Source organism: Eurypyga helias, unplaced genomic scaffold (genome assembly GCF_000690775.1).
Source record: "Eurypyga helias isolate BGI_N326 unplaced genomic scaffold, ASM69077v1 scaffold40422, whole genome shotgun sequence".
Classification (NCBI taxonomy): Eukaryota; Metazoa; Chordata; class Aves; order Eurypygiformes; family Eurypygidae; genus Eurypyga; species Eurypyga helias.
In genome coordinates this window covers 12,241-30,028 of record NW_010238598.1, presented here as the reverse complement: position 1 = coordinate 30,028, position 17,788 = coordinate 12,241, and the positions used below count along the sequence as shown (strand labels likewise).

The following is a 17,788-nucleotide window of genomic DNA, read 5'->3' as shown; positions in this document are numbered from 1 at the left end:
TTTGTATTTGTGTGGAGCAGAAAAGAAGGAAAGAAGTCAGAAGCTCTTATCGATCAAGATGCATGTAGCTCTCTGATGACTCTGTTTGTGAATCACACTGAAATCCCTGTGTTGAACCCAGGTGCACTGAACAGATAAAAATCTTTTATCCGCACTAAACCTTTAATCTCATTAAAATGGAGTGCATCATCTGAAGTGCACCAATAGATGAAGTTCAGCTCCTTACTACTTCACAGCCCTTTTATGAAACAGTAATAAACTTCAGTCATCAAGGAAGATCTTTCTGTCAGTTAATTGTTTCCAAAAGGTAATTAATTGCCTGTTATAAACTGTTCCTTGCTTATCCTGACAGTGAGTTACTTAAATGCAAAACTTTGATTTTTACCACAATTAGAACAGCAGTCATCCGGTCTTTCACCATTATTTATTAAAAGTTTATAACAGGAGATTCTTCAGTGACTTAGTTGTATCAATATTTAATATTTTTTCAAAAGTTGTTGACAATACATTGTCTTTGGTGTTTTCACATTTGAGCTGCAAAGGACTGTTCTTACATTCTATGACTAAGGGCTCCAAACAAGGAACTCCAGACATTTAGAACAGCTCATAAAATCTAAGGTAATGACAGCCTGTTGATTTCTGTTCTGAGAATTGCCAGCATTTTAAACAGGTCTTTGAAATATATTTGCCTCAACATGATACAGCTAAATCTGAGGTGACTTTAATCTTCATAATTTGCACTCAATTAGGATTTACTTGTAATACCATTGAGTAACATATGGTCATGTCTGATGACAGCTCCCAGCCAATAGACTCTAGGCTCAGCATACCAAAATAGAATGTGGGGGGTTGTTTTCTTCTGCTCACAATGTATTTGAGACCCTATTGTATTAAGAGTTTGAAAGAGGATCAGAATATGTGGGATGCAGCTGCAAGCTCTACCCATGTGAGTTGTCAACATTCAGCTCTCCAGTATGACATTCCGAAGACATACAAGAAAAGAATCTTTGCTCTAAGTCTGAAATTAGTGGCTATCCCAGCCATTCTGCTTGCTGGAGGTAGCTGCAAGAATAGACCAGGGAATCTGGGAAGAACATGTTTTTGTATTGCTTTCAAAATGCCACTTGTTGCTACATATGAATACATGTGGAGGGAGGAGGTACATAACGTTGGTCTACCCTGGCTGGTAGAGTGCAGTTGGTCTACACTCTGTTGGTGTCAAGTGTGAAGCCTGCCACTCACATGAGCAAAGTTTAGTGCAGTCCTCTGTCTGTGTCATTCAGTTGTAGTAATAAAGGAGTTGTGCAAAGTTCTTTCCTTTAACGTGTCCATAAAAGGAAAAGCCTCATCTATATATTCAGATACGATTTCATCCCATGGTTGATTATTATCTATGTGTATGTAAATATACAAATTCAAATTAGTAAAAATATTTTTCTAAGTTGTTCTAGGAGTCCATTAGAGAAAGGAAAAAGCTGTGAAACTTGATGTTATAGTCATAGGTATCTCTGGCAATCAGGCTGTCCTATCATCTGTAAAAAAAAACCCTTAGTTTAAAAAATGTGGCCACTTCCCTTGTCAAAGGAGAGGCCTCAGGTATAGTTGCAATTGCTGTTGATAATGTATAAATAAGTAATTAAGCTCCAAGTGTGCCACAGCAATATTCTGTGTACCTCATTGGTAGAGAAGCAGTGAAATTCAGATCTGTTTTATCTTCTTAATTTTGGGGGGTTGTTGTATATTGTGACAATGTGTGACAACCATCACAGATCTAACTCCAGGGCATTATCACCAGTTTGAATTGCTCTTCTTGCTTGCTTTCTGCAAATAATAATCCAACACTCTAGGACAAAGGTAGCTGGAACAAAAACGCTCCAGTGCAATGACACTTTGTCCAGGAAATGACTTAGGAGCTACAGGATTTGTTGCAAGAGCTGCATTAATTCCTCATGTGGCCAATAGAATGGACAGTATCCTTGGCAAATCAATTTCTATTGCTTTTCTAACCCATGGCTCTTCTGTCTGTCTAGCTTGGAAAGTTTCTGGGTCAAGAGATCTCTTTTGCTACAATAATTTCTACCACATACCTTATCTTTACTTTCAACCTGCGATAGTGTCTCTAAATGCCATTACAACCGGAACAATTACACACACTGTAGTGTACATGAAGACAATCAATTCAATAGAAAAGATATTGTACTTAATAAATCCCCAACTTAATTCTTAAGCACCATGTGCTCTGTGCACTGACTAAGGCAGGGGATGTCTGAAATAAAAACATATGAGCTGTGATTGTGTAATTAATGCATACCACTAAGAGGGGAATGATGCATAGATAATCTTAATCCTGAACATTTCCCACTTTGGAGTGCTTAACATTTTAATGTTACTTGCAATTTTTATGTGTTCCAGCATTTTTCAATTAACTTGAAAGGGAAGATACAGACTTGTTTTTTTAGACGGAAAGAAAGCATAATGATAAAGAAAACATATATATGATCTAAAACAATGAAGTAAAAATGTGTCAAGATGGAAGGGTTAGATATTTTGCCTTCTGGGCTCGGAGGTCGAGTTGTTCTATGGGTCCCCTTTTTTGTTTCTTATTTCTTTCTTCCTTTTACTCCTGCTGGGTACCGGAGGGGGCATGCCCAGAAGCCAAGGAGTAGGGTTACAAAATGGATCCATTGTGACAGGAATTGGGAAAAAAAGTACAATAATCCATGTCCCTAAGAATATGTCAGGATAGATCTCTATTTCTGTCTGTTTGTACAGTAGCTTTAAGCATTCAGCTTTCTGTCCCAGAAAAAAGAATGACATTGCATGTTTACGAAGTATAAATAGTACTTTCTTTTTAATCCTTCAGTACATAGTACATAATGGACACTTACATTTATATGAAACTATTTAACAAGTACGGGATAACGGTGGAAATAAGGTTAAATTATATACCATAAAAATTAGAGAAAATAGTATTTTCTGGATTTCTTGAAAGTAATTCCATTGTCCTGTTTTAATCGCAGCAAATCTTATAAAAACCCCTTACTTTTTTAGAAGGGCCTTATTTTTCACTGTACTCTTCTCTCCCACTTTCTGCTTTTAGAATAGAAATTAATATAACTTGAAATGCATTATTCAAATTATCTCAGTTTCAGCTTGCTGTGCAAAGGGTGTTACAGGGTGTTACAGATGTTATATACGAGGTGTTAACAGTCACCTCATCTTACTCTGAATGTAACACACATAGATGAATTGTCATGAAGAACATAGAAAAGAGACAGTAACAGATATGGTATGTGCCAGATAATTACCTGCCATATCTAAATAAGCTCTATATATCCACTGCTAAACTCAATACATGCTTTTCCCCAGCATTTAAGGAAGTATTTCCACAGATTCACAACATTCTTCTCCAATGAGGTCTGATCTAGAGGTCAAAAATCATGAAATGGCCCTTTCCTGCCTATGATTGTTGTAAAATTGTAAGATGAGAAAAAGATTTTTTTCTCCATTTTTCTAACATTTATTGTGCATTGTATCTTGTTCTAATGATTTTTATATCAGAAGGTCTGGAAACTGTAGCTGAGGTTTTTATGAAGCTAGGGTTTGAGAAATACAGGATTGTGATTAGTTTTATCCAGTAAAAGCCAAGACATGGCAACACTCCACAGCTCAATTTATTCCTCAGGTTCTGATACATATTCTTCCTCAGGCACTGTATCACTAGCACACAGAAACAAAACTAGCTTCGCAATGTAAATGTAAAATAAATGCTTTTCCCGACATGTACAACTTAAAAAGCTTGGACAGTGGAAAAAAGTATTTTTCCACACTGGGTCTGTTGAGTGATCTATTTCTCTTGCCTTGAATTCAATATGACATGTATCACTCACTGCTACTATGGTAATTCTTTATAGATGTTATTAGAAGGTAAGAATCCTTTCTTGTGTGGTGTTCTTCAGGCTTTGGAGAATGACTATTTACTTACTAATCTCTTTATATATATAGCTTAAATTTTTATCAAATATGTTGTTTAATGCAAGCCTGTTCATTGAACTCTGGGTACCTACATCCAAAATGTAACTCTACCATCAGTTCTAATTTCTAATATAACCCAAGCCAAATTCCTATTTTGATTTTAGTTTTGAGCTGAATACTCAGGCCTAGCTCTAGCTTTTATAACTCATAAAACTTTATGATCCTTTAAAATCTGTCCACAAGTATTTAATTTTCTGACTTCCTATGGGTATGAACTTCCCACATATTCTGAGCAGTATTTTCTTTTATCTGTCCCAGACTAGTCTGCATGCACAGTCTGTATCACTCAGATCATATGCTAAAAAGCATCCAAAAGAGAGAGATTAAGTGTTCTGCTATTTAACTTTATATATTTTTCTCCAATACTCCCTGGTTCTCATCTGCAGTTATCTCACTGTTTCCTCACCAGGTCCATATAGACCATTTGGTCACTGATAAACTGCTGTAGCAGGACGCTCATCTGAAGGTGGCAGCAAGAGCAGTTTTTTCACTGGCAGAAATGCCAACAGGATAAAAGTGAAATTTGGAAATAAACTACTTCTGGTTTTAGCAGAGCCTTCTAATACAGACATATTTTAAATTATATGTATGAATTAGAATTCATGTAAAAGTCATATTTGGCTCCTAAATATTGAGAGGCAAGGTGTATTAGCTCAAGCACAGGACTATACTAATGAAATATTTAATGCTTCCAGGACTTTGGTAAGTGTTTCTAGACAAACCTTCACTCCCTTTATAGATGTACAAGTCTGGGTCAGTGTTACTTCATGGCTGTCTGAAACGGGCATTACTGGATTGCATAGGTAGAATCTAAGACTGTCTGTTCTGTTCTTGTACTGTTTGGTACAAAGGAAACCTTGTCCCTGAGTAGACTTTCTAGGCCCCTTAGTACTACGAATAATGAATAATATCACCCTTAGGTTTCTTTATAATTCCCACATCAAAAGAAGTAATGTTAGGTTTTTGTTCCTGAGTTTTTCAGTTCATATGCTGCACAAACCTATATAAATTAAAATTAAAGCTGTTGGAAGTTTTTTCTCGCATTTTTTTAATATTGAAAGCTTTCCACTTCTGATGACTGGTCAAACAGGTCCTGGTGCTGTTGTCTGCCATTTTGATGTAGAATGGAATGCTCAGCATGTCTTGGCAGATCAGCTGTTGCCATTTTAAGCTATGTAGTTTGTTGTAAAGAACTACGTCTCTCCCCTGTTGCTGGATCAGAAGTTTTGGTTGCTGGCCCAGAACCAAGGCCCAGGCTGCTGCGACAGTGCTTGCTCAGCTGTTTTGGTGTGCTGGGCCAGCATCTAGGCTTTCGTGAGGGCTAGCGGCAGGTCTGCTGGGCTCCAGCCAAACCAGACACCTCTGCCCCAGCCAAACCAGACACCTCCGTGAGGGGACTGACTGAGGGAGTTCTGTTTTACAGGCTACACTGAAGCCATTCTCCTGTGAGGCTTGTCACCAAATTATGACTGAGGGTCCAGCAGAAGCTTTAAGAGAGGACAAAAAAGAAACAGAGGCAGCTCAGAGGGTTGACATGTTGCTGAGGTAGCCTGGAAGCAGAATCCAGCACAAAGATGGCAGCAGGAAAGCTCGGAGGCATGGAGAGGGCCAAAAAGGGTGTGGATAATCGAGAGGGAGATGGCAGGAGGCACCTTAAAGCTGACAGATTTTAGGGTCCCATGTGAGGGAGTGTGAAAAAATGTGTGAAGATGGCTGGGGAGTAACGCACAGAGCTGGCACAGAAGCACGACTTAAGCCTGAAGATGGCGCCAAGGCAGCGTGGAGGCCCCTCGCAGCCCAGCGATGGTGCGGCCAGAGAGCACAGCGGGCCCTCATAGCCCTGCGATGGCACCAAGGCAGCATGGAGGTAAGGCTTAGAGAAATCACTGTAGGCTGAAGAGAGGCCAAAGATGGCTCTGAGGTGGTTTGTAGGCCTCAGTCAGCCTGGAGGGCGCTGAGGAGGTTTGCACCTTAGGCACCTGCAGTTAGAACCTCTAGCCTTGCAGGCGGATGGGCAGAGCTCTGAGCTGCTTGCTCTCAGGAGACTGCAGAAGAACCTGCTAAACACACAACAAATGGCATGCTGGGGAGTTAACACGTGGAGAAGGGAGGTGGCTAGTAGTCAGATGCAGTGTCCTGTTAGCTGTTCAGAGCAGCCAGAGGGGATGTGGAGCTCGTTAGGCTATTTGAAGAATGAGTCTTGCCTCACGGACATTGTTCTGGCACTGCCAGTTTGTTCTGTGTTTCCTCTGTACCCTTCAGTTCTTTTTTGCAGTAACAAACTTCAGATCAGTGCTGTCTATGAGGAGCAAGGTACTGATACTTCCTGGAGCTCACAGTGTATGCCTGTGTGGACCTACATGGTGCATGGCCATGAACCTACATGTGTTACCTGTGTGGTAATAGCCAGGCTCTGAGGAGGCTGGAGAGAAGGGTCAGCTGTGATCTAGGAGCAGCATTAATTGTGTTAGAGCTCAACTGTGTCTGAAATTATAAGCCTTGAGAGGCAGTCTAAAATCTATTACTCTGAATATTAGGAATTGGCAATTCTAGTTCAATATTTCTATTGTCAGGATCTTTCCAGTATAAAGGTGTCTGATACCAGCTGGACACCTCCATATTCCCATGAGGCCATTGCCTCTTCACCTGTGGAACAGAATAGTAAAAATGGAGATCTGCTTGTCTTTTAGTAGTTGCTGGTGCTGTGTTGTTAATTGATAAGTTGCATCTGCTGTTCTCTGATGGGACATGGCACAGACAAGTGGATGAGATCAGAGGACACTGTGCCTGCTGTGTACACAGACAAGGTGGGAAGCTATGTAAAAATAGCAACAGTTATATCTCCTGATGGGCTTCCACCAGCTTACCACGTTTATCTATTAAGACTGAAGTGCTATAGAGTAGCCTTAAAATTGTCAGTGGAGTCAGCTGATGATTCTCATGCTACAGGTCTGTTACACAGATAGCTAACGAGCCTGAGAAGGAGGGCATTCTCCAGCCATGTGTTTGTGTTAAATAAGTAAGTTTTACTTTTAACTGTACTGGACAGTGCAGAAGCCGCAGCCTGCTCTTCAGTAGCTGTAAGCTGCTGCTCAGTGTTCAGAATCCAGTGATGAGAGAGTGTTTTCTCAGTGTCAGATGAGGCCCAGCTTGAAGCAGAGGCCAAGGTGCTTTGACTGCTCTTTGCAATCTGTATACTTTCTAGCACACCTTGGCCACCTGGCTGATTCATTGCATCCCAAAGCAGTGCAAACATGAGGGAATGTGAGTGATTTTTTTTAAAATCAAATATTCAAAACTACATACATCAAGCTGCTAAATTTACAATTTAAAACCAAACATCAATTTGACACACACTTCAGCCATGCATCTATAGCATCTGTAGTCACTTCTGTGTTCTCATTTCTTCTTGACCCTGATCATCACCCTGTGGAAAGATTCATGTTTCATTTTACTACTGTTTTTACTACCAACCAAAATGTTAAGCCTATGGGAATGTGACCGTTAAAGCTGGCTAGAGGAGCAATTGATTTTTTTTTTGGTTGAAATACAAAAGTGACTTGTAGTCCGCTTATGGGATGGGAGCTGTAGAGCTTCTCTGGAATTCTGATAGAATAGCTAGGATCTGAGTTTTAGAGCCAAGAATGGCTTTGGGTCTTCCCCCCCTTGCCCTTTGCCAAGTAAGCTTGGGAACAAAGATCAGTGTTTGACTTTGGAATGTGGGGGGGGGGAAAAAAAAAGATAAATTGATTCTTGAGAATTTGTTTCTGTGAGCATGTGGGGACTGGTCTTTCCTCTTCCCCACATTTTTATTTAATTGTGGATAAAGTCCTGTATTCAGTGAAGTCAAAATATAACTAGGACCTTGTGTTTAGATGACTTAAGGTCACACAGCTACAATTACCTTGACACATGGGTGAATAACTTTTCTAATGTGATTACACTCAGTACTTGTTTGGTGGTTTCTTTTACTTAATTTAGAGAAGTTGTGCAAAAGGACATGAGCTTAGGAGATGAGCAAAACAGAGAGACAATACAGGGGGTTCTGAAAGGAGGAAGACATCATGATGACTGTAAGATGACAGAAGCCAGTGTGGAGTGGTAAAATGAGAGGACTGCCACAGGAAGCTTAAGAGGTTAATGACACACAGCTATGGATGGATAAAGTTTGCATAGACCCTGATGTCGGATCTGATCCAATTGGAACCCAGTTCTAAAGGAAAAGACTGTAAATCAGTCCAGAGATTCTAGTGAATCGTGCTTTGTGCTCATGGTTTGTGATGTAACCAGCAGTTCTTGAAGGAATTACAACCACCCTGCTCACACTCACCTGCTATTTTCTCTGTATTAAGTTAACAATAGTAAATAAACTGTGTATTAGATTTCAAGCTGACCTGTTCATGCCAAATGAATTCGTCTTGCCCACAGGCTGCCCTAATTTAAAACATATGTATCCATTTAAATCCTGTTGCTTCCATACATTGTTACTATTTAGATTTTTTCTTTATCGATATTCACTATTTTGAACAGATGTGTATTTTGCCATTAGTTTGGATCAAAAGTGTTCTCTGATAGATTTTGTGTGTCTGTGTGTGTGAGATGATGGAGGACTAAAAGTGAGATGGACCAAGGTGGCATTGTACAGCACTTACACCTATCACCTGAAACCACAGAAGACACGTTGTTCTCGTATGGGCAAAACATTCATTAGAATCAAAGGAAGTTTACTTTAATTCCAGGAAAGATGGGTTCTTTTTTTAGTGAAAATACAACTGAAGTCAGGAGAACTATTGTATGATAGTATATTTCCCATACAGCAGTGTAAGTCTCATAGAACACAGAAGTTTTCAGTTTTTGCCAGACTTCTAAGGGGTGAAAGATTTTTTTATGTAAAATAGAGTTTCTCTTAAGAAGAATATTTTTTAAAAATGGAGCCTAACGTCAGACTCCAAAGAAAGTATTTAGGCCTCTGAATAAGTAGCCTGGGCTTTTCACAAGTGCTGAGCCCTGCTAACCCCCACTGCTTTTAGGATACAGCTTCTAAGGCTGAACATCTTTTGACTGTATGTTCTTGCAAAGAAATACTAAGAATATGCAGTAGGTCAAAGTGGCTTCTTATCTTTGTGCAGAGATAAGGGCTGCAGTTCCTCCTAGGAAACAGTGTCTTAGAAGCGGAAGGCTGCACTTCTTATCATTCAAGAATGTGCCATAAAGGGGTAAAAATAGGGACATTGAGGATAAGGAGGCTAAAACCGAGGCACCTGCTACCCACAGAAGGAAACTTGGGAATTAAATAAGACTGAGAGTCTCTTCTGTTTTGAATACTGCAAATCTTCACTTACAGGAATAAATAATTTGCCTGTAAAAACCTCTGAGATTACAGATATGAGAAAAGGCTTGCAGGACTTAGAATCCTGACTTTACCATGCAGACTTATTTCTTTTTACTGGGTTTTACAGAAGTTGAAAATGTCAGAGATGGCTGAGAGGATTAGATTTCAATACCTATTAAACATTTTTAGGACATCCTAAATCCCCATTGGAAATCCTTTGGTTTGTGACCTAAATAGAATCAATTAAACAGAAAAGTTGCAATAAGTTATTCAAATTGTGTCCCTGTTGCCCAAGAATATGTAGTTCATTCAATCTCACAATATTTTAATCCAGTATTCACTTTGCCATGATATATAATGCAGGCTATTTACAATGATTGTTCTTTAAATGCCAGTTTTTCTTTAAAACAAGCAGCAACAACTACAACCAGCCCGTGCCCTGCTCCAAACCTTATTTGCAAGGATTTTCATTTGCATCACTAATGTACAGATTTACACAGAGCAGAAAAAAGGGATATTCTTAGAGATTCTGCCTTGTATACTACCTGCAGCCACATTCTGCCACTTTCATCCCTTCATAGTTATATATCAGAGTGGGCACGCCAGCATCATCCTTATAAAGAATGGAGATTGAATCCAATTTGGTTGGAACACAACAGGCCTTGGAAGCTTTCTTTGGGTTTTGGAGATGCACCAGAGTTTGAACAATAGCATGTTTTGTTGGGGTAACGTTATCTGTCAGAGGGAAGAAGCAACCTCCTTTGCACTCAAAAGCCTCATAATCTTTTGGTGCAATGATCCAGGAATCCCAGCCAATCTCTTCAAAGTTCACATGGAGGGAAGTTCTCCGGCAATGGTTGGCTCCAATGCTTCTCTTGCTTCTGGAGGAATGCTGGTGGGGCCCAGCAGTGGCCTTTTCTTCTCTCTGTTCTTCCTCTTCAGATGAAGTGTTGTTCTTTCCTAATTTCTTTAGCACACTTTCTTGTTCATGAACAATCATGTCCCGGAGCTCCACTTTGGTCTCTTTTGTCCCATTGCTGCGGTCATTGGAGAACACTATTAACAGGGGCAGATTCTTAGTGTCAGGGGTAACACTAATATCCAGCTTCCCACAGTTGAAGCCACCCAGAACCTTACTCTCTATAACGACCTCTAGCTTGTTTTTAGTCTTCAGTTTGTCTGCCCTGACCCATCTCTTCACAGCACTGGACACTTCAAACATCTCCCAACCACACTCCCTGATATTGTGGGAGACAAGGAAAGATTTGGTACTTTCTGGGCTTTCCCAGTGGCCACCATCTAGAACATCATAAATGACCATGTTGCCTTCCAGCCTAGAGAGAGACACAACTTCCCTGTGACAGGAGATATAAATTCTCAGTTCAGCTCTGGTGATTTCCTCATATCGTGGAATAGAGATGTTGAAGAGCAAGATGTGTTTCTGAAATGTATTTTCTTCTGGTGAAGCTAAAGAAACGACATCTGCAATAGGAAATTAAAACATGTGGTTACAGTGCTTCTGACTAAGTAACTTTCTGTTAAAAGACTCAGGATGTATTTTGGGGGTAAAATAAGAGCATGGCTACCCAGCATAAAAAAACAAAACCAAACCAAACCAAACCAAAAAAAAAACCCCAAACCGATAACAAAAGCCTGTCTTCTCACTAAGTTTCAAGGGCAGGGAATGAAAACTGGAAATGGAGGCCACTGGTGTTGGTAGTATTTTCATCAAGATTGCATAGCCAGGTGAATATGTGGAGGAGATTGTAGAGTCTGCCTAGAACAAGCTGTAAATGATGCTGTCAGTAGTAAGTATGTAAATAAGGCATTTGGGGAGTGTTCAGATTTAGCAATTTCTAAAGAAATTTTTACACAAAGAATTTCTAAAAATTTCTATGAATTTGCTACACATATCATGCAATAGGATGAACTGCTCTCCTAACACAGAGAAGTATACTACACATTCAAGTGTCTCTAAGACTTAGCTCGGTTGAGGGTTTTGTTGTCTTCAAATAACTTTGAAACCAGCTTGGAATACTGGGAGTTTGGGGAAATAGAAAAGTTGCTGAAAATCCTGAACTGTAGCTTCAGGGTCTGTCTAAATTGAGACTTGGTCATAAACAGCCTTTCATGCCCAGGTCTGTTCCAGGCTGGACTCACCGAATTTGGGTGGGTTTTGTTTGGGTTTTGATTCTGCAAAGGGATGTGCAGTACCAGCAACTCTGCCTTGAGAGGGGCAGATACTTGGCTAGAAGTTCGGATCAGTAATGTTAAATGTCATCACTGACTGATGTCTGTTTGATGATCAGTGTAAGATAATTACTCAATCATGATTGGATTTTAGAGCAATTTAAATTGGCTAACGTTGACACTTCTTCGTAATGTTTACCCACTAAAGCAATCGGAGAAGAGAGTGAGATAAGGAAACTATAGCTAATACTGCTAAGGTTTCCATTTCAGGCACTAATTTGGGAATTTGGAGTTCTGTCTTACCTCTGTATGCCTATTTTTCATATAAACAGAGTCTTTGTTTCTCCCTGTCTCATTTTTAACAGAAGGATTGAATTTGCTTCTAACTTTTTTACTGTTTCTTTTGATGGAGCTTTTAAAGGTCTTTTTTTTTTTTTTAGTTGAAATAAGCTTGACTACGTCTTTCGATATAAATCTTTCCATCTAAACCAGAATTTTGGGGGAGCACTGCTATTCCTTGCTTGGATCCAGAGGCACATTTCTCAGTTGGCTGCTGTGGTTTTGAAGTATGAGAAGAGCCCACATGAAAGAAGAGATCTCTAGTATGGATAGCTCGGTTATGGATGACCAAAGTTTGCATTCTGTCATTAAATTTCAGTCCCAAATCTCTAGCTTTGAGACATGGTTCACATAAACCCTGTTATTCAGTGCCTATTCTCAGTTGACAAGTATGAGAAGATAGTATTTACAGTAAAAATGTCAAAGAAGAGAACTAAGGGTAATTGCATTTTCTTAAAGATTGAAACTACAGAGCAAGACTACAATTCAAAATTTTTATCTGTTTCATGTCTAAAGGATCTGTGGAAGTTAGGCACTCAGTTCCCTCTGAATTTTAGAAGAATCTGAGTACCTACTATCCACTTACTCCTTCAGAAATTCTAGTCCACATACTTAGGACTTTTCCTACCTTCAGTACTGAAGCTCCTTACAATATTAGATGCAGGGATGGAGGACTTGTCTGCAGCATATCTGTTGTATAAATCGATCATGAACTGTGGTGGTTCTTCTTTGGTCTTCTCCTGTGATGGGACTTTTGACAAATTCAAACTCCTTAGTAAATCCATCTTCATATTCTCCAGGAAAGATTTAATGTCAAAATGAGTCTCATCTTCTATTTTCCCAGGATTGTGAAAGTGTGCATCAGACTTTCTCATAGCTGATAACTTGTCCCAGTCTTCCAAAGGCTTGCCTCTTGTCAAGCAGGCAATGATGTTGAAAACAGACAGTGCAGCTAATACTCCAAAATAATGCATTTCTTCTATATTTAATTTCTGTGATGAGGCAAGGGGACAAGGGTATTTTAGCTGCTTAAAAATCTCGTTTCATTACAAACAAAGGAAAGGAGATGGAAGGCAAACAACTGGAATGTCCCTTGCAAATCACTTTCTTATGTTCTTTTTGCAGTCTGCTTCAAACCCCAGCCTCTTGTCAGTTGTCAAGCAGATTGGTTGTACACTTGCCCTTATCAGAGTCATTGATGCCATGCTTCAGCTTCTGTTATCTAGCAAAGCTCTTAGTTAATGAAGATTCTGTAAACATCTGACAAACACATGTGGCTGGTGGGAAGGACATTGTATATTGTAAAGAATCCGCATTTCACTTTAGGGTCATCGTTGCTTAATTACACTCTTTTATCATTTCCTTGCCAACACAGAGAGAAGCTTTCTTAGGCATGTAGAAGATTACACTGTTTTCATCAAGACTAGAAAATAGAGATCTAGAATAAAATTGTTCTATCATCTATTAATAAATTACATCTCACAAATCTTTATTATAGTCCCATCACATGCTGTCAGAAAATCCCCGACCATTTGACAGAAACTTGTGATTCTGCCAGACATGATCTTATGACAGTACAAACAACCTTAAAACTTCTTTCCGTTTATCAGCCAAGAGCTATTGTTTGTACACAGCGAAATATCTGTTTTGTGTCAAGTTTGGTTCATGTTGTTTGCAGGCTTGTCCATTTTCAGTTTGATTCCTTTGGTGTATGGGAATTTAGTCTAGTTTGTATAGTATCTTATGTAATGTATTTCTTTGATTCTTGATGGTCAATCCAGTGCAAGAACAACCAGTCGTAATTTCAGTCACCTGAAAATGTAGACGGAATTAGGCCTTCTAAGGTCGCATGGAAAGTAAAAGTTCTCCATGGAGATACAGAAGGTTAGCTACAAAGATATTGTTATCCATGAGAAAAATGAGCCAAGACAAAAATACAAGACTGTTGATAGAATTTCTCATGATACAGAAGAAAAAGCCCCTAGTTTATTTATAGATAAAAATATCACTTGCTACTTATCTTAATGAATGTGTTATGATTTAATCTAATGATACACAACTTCTATTCATGCTATTAATGTATCATTTTTTCTAAGTACAACTCAGCCCATTTTGTACATGTGCCATAAAGCCTGAATAGTATTATGAGCTTTTACGTTAAAAAAATCTCATTGCAGAGGTGCAGACAAGATTTTTTTCTTTCCGGCCATTCTTCTCCAGTTTTCTAGCAGTGCACAGACAGTGTTTAGAGTGAGCCCAGGCTTCTCAAATACTCACTTATGTGTCTGTTCAGGTGACAACGGGGATTTGAGGTTCTGGTTCATTATATTCCTGTGGTGCGAAGTCAGAAAGGACTATTAGGCATTGATCCTGGTCTCCTGCATAGCAAGACTTTTGTACTCAAGGCCTTTGTGTTTCCTACCTGCATGTGGAGCCCAATTACTTGTGTTTGGTTAAAACATAGCTTTTTAAGGTTCTCCAGAACTTATCTGAAGATGTCAAAGATAGAAGATTTCTTCAATTTTTGTAGAACTTACTGTAAAAGATTGTTACACTTAAAAAAGGTGGTGCTTCATTTATTATTTCATTGTGCCTGGCTTCACTTTCTAGACAGCAGTTCTTTAACTTTCCATCTGGCTTAAGGAGCCCCATAGTGCTGGCATTTTCTCTCTGTCAGAGTACTTGTACAGTGTAATCAAGTTACTTCTCAGTTTGCTTTCTGATAAAATAAACAGACTGTGCTTTTTAGTCACATAAGACATTTTCTCTGACTGTTTTTGTTTCTTTTTAGTGTCTCTTTCAGAATTTGAATTTCTTTTTGAAAAGGTGAACACTGGGGCTATACATAGTTTTCCACATGCAGAAATAAAATCTCCTTTCCTTATGTGGTTCACTACTCCAGTGTGTATCTTTTCAAAGCTTTCTTTAGCTCTCTTTACACAACATCACCATGGATGCTCATACTGTGTCTTAAGTCCATGACACCCACGAAAATTGTTTTAAGAGTTATGGCTTTCAAGGGTGCAGCCTCCATTCCTTGTGCCTAGGCACTACCTTCTGTATCTGTCTACCTTAAAATGAATTTTGATTACATGAAGTGCAGCTAGATCAAGTGATCTATGTAAATACTTCTCTCCTAAACACTGTCTTCTGCAAATGCTGTGGGGGTTGTTATATATGGACTTCCAGTTCATATATAAAGATGTCAAATAGTGTCAGACCCAGTGTCAGCTTTGCAGCAACTTTACAATGAACAGTTTCATTCAGTGGTAATTCCTTTTGAAAGCTGCTCTTTGAGGTTTGGCAGTGAGACAGATGTTAATTCATGTGATACAAAAATATATTAAATTTGTCCTGTAGTTTCTTTTAATTATGTAGCCTTGTGCAAGTGGATTGAAATACTCCACAAAAACCTAGGTACATTCTAGCTGTTGCTGTTACCTCTGGCAATTAAATTGTGGCTTCAAAGAAGGAAATTGGATTTGTTTTAGAAAACAAAGTCCTTAATGCTTTGCTGGCTAATATCAGCTGTTTTCCCATTTTGTCTTTAATCATCCCATATTAATATATCCTCAATTCTTTCAGGATTAGTTGGTAGACTTATCTTGGTCTGCTATTTTAAGTGTATGCCAATAATAACTTTCTCTAGAAACTTAAACATTGAATGGGATGGTTTATTGGATGTTCATAGAAATCAAAAGATGCATTGGAACCAAGAGAGTAAGGGTATCAGTGTCTTCCAACAGCAGCTGACTTAATTTGTGCCATTTCAAATGTAAAGTTTCCTTTTCTAAAGGAAGACTAGACATTCAAATACCAAAGACGCAGAAAGTAGTTAACACTTCTAAACAAATAATGGTTTAAAAACTTGTTTGCATTAGACGATTGAATGGTACAGCTAAATACCAAATGAAATAAACTTTACTAATAAGAGAATTGTATTGCTTGTATAGTAAGGGTATGCCTTGAGAGCTATGACACTTCTAGGTATAATTTTCTTTTGTCCATGCTAAAGAATATAGTGATGCCAACAAACATTTAAATGAAGACTAAACCTTTCAGGGTTTATAGGTATCCTCATGCATATAGGAGTAACATTTTCCCTTATGTACTATAGACCTTATAACAGATCATAGGATGGTGTCTCTTTCCTAATTGCTTGCATCAGCAGATCTTATAAGGAAAGTCTGTACCCAAGGACTACTTCAAAATATAGAAAACATTCCTTAAGGAAAACAAAATCCAGTGGATGAGAATGTAAGCACACTAGGCTAAAATTTCATTCTCTTCAGAGCTGGGGCTAAATGGGAGCAAGACTAGACCTACAGAAAAGGGTAGATTTTCATAAAGAACAGAAATGATGATGACTTCAGATACTTTGAAAAGTTTCATGCTTATGTTTGTTCCATATGAATAGATTATGAATTTCTGAGAACTTTTAAATTTTTCTTTATTCATTAACATTACTTTGTCAACTGTAGTTGAGATTCTCATGATTTATAAAAACAGAAGACCCTACATTTTTAAGGGAGATCTTTAACAGCAACAGTATACAAAGGTTTCCCCCAGTAGTTCCAGTGTAAAACATTGTAGTACTTTGGGGGAAGGAGAAATGCCTAGGTGTAGCCATGATCTGTTGGTGGTCATAACAAGATGTTGGCAGTCACTACAAGATGCCTTAGAACTATTACTTCTTACTGAGACCTGCTTAGGAAGAACTAGCAAGAACTGGTTTGAGAGTAACCTTGCAGACACTGCCCTACACATTGAATCTTGCTTTTACGTAGGTTAGCAGGAAGTACCACACTTACACACTCCTGTTGTCTGTGAATCTGCACCACATGAGTATAGAATATTGGTGGCACAAGTTACCTAACACCTTAGCAGGATAGGACCCTTCCAGTCAGTCATTCATCAGAGGGCAGTGTGTGTAGTACCCTTCCTCTAAACAATACAACTCAATGGGATGAGATAGTGCACAGGGTTAGACTGTCTCTTGAGGAGGAAACACTTCATATCTTACACTCTGTGCTACCTCAGAGACTTCAGAAGTTGGTTCTCCTCCCAGTCTACCTATGCTATTGTACAGCAAGTGGGTGAAAATGGAATATGTGGCGTGTCCTGGCATGACAATGATGGAACATTAGATCTTAAAGGAGTACTGCAGTTACAAGGGCAACCATGAATGTATCAGCAGAGGCTTGTACAGGAATTAGAGGGACTTTATTTCTAGAAAGACTTCTAATGGAACCACTGCCAAATATTATGTCCCATTTTTATGTTCATTGTTGGAGAGGAAAAAAAAGTTAATGAAAGTTTTGGAAAGAGTTCAGAAAAGAGCTGTGAGACTACTTTTTTTTTGAGGCTTAGAATAAGAAATTGAAGTACCTCTTTAAATCTTAGCCAAAATATAATTTGACCCTGCTTTATATACTAAAAATACACAGTGAAAGTATTTCAGATAATAGAAAATAGATAAAAGGCATCTAATAAAATACATTGCAGTAAGATCCAGTGAATTGAAGCTAAAGCTCAACAGTTTCAGACTAGGATCAAGCCACTGCATTTGAACAAAGAGCACTAACTTTTGGAAAAACTACTTGTAGTCCAGTAGCTATATTCTATCACATGAAATCTTTAAAGCCAAATTTATGCATGTTTTTCAAAGATATTCCCAAGCTCAAAACAGAAGTTCCATAATGCGTGGTGCAGAAACTGCTGGGCAAAGTTCTTTGATCTGTGCTGTGCAGGAGGTCGGTCTGGATGATCACAGTATTCTCTTCCGTCTTTAATCTATTGAGGTGCATTATGACAAGCTTAACATGTATTTACATGTTTTCATCTAATTAACGGAATGCAACAGAGTGCATTTATAGAAAGACAATTGAACTA

The 17,788-nt window shown here is 38.7% G+C and overlaps 1 protein-coding gene across 1 annotated transcript; it reads right to left on the bottom strand.

Annotated features, from left to right (window-relative positions):
• Positions 1–9,677: 9,677 nt before the first annotated feature.
• GDF2 (growth differentiation factor 2) lies at positions 9,678–13,107 on the bottom strand. The gene is made up of 2 exons (XM_010147892.1): positions 12,525–13,107; positions 9,678–10,849 (listed from the first exon to the last, which is right to left on the bottom strand). The coding sequence occupies exons 1-2, from the start codon at positions 12,868–12,870 to the stop codon at positions 9,909–9,911; spliced, it is 1,287 nt and encodes a 428-aa protein (XP_010146194.1). The 5' UTR covers positions 12,871–13,107; the 3' UTR covers positions 9,678–9,908.
• Between the last annotated feature and the right edge of the window lie 4,681 nt (positions 13,108–17,788).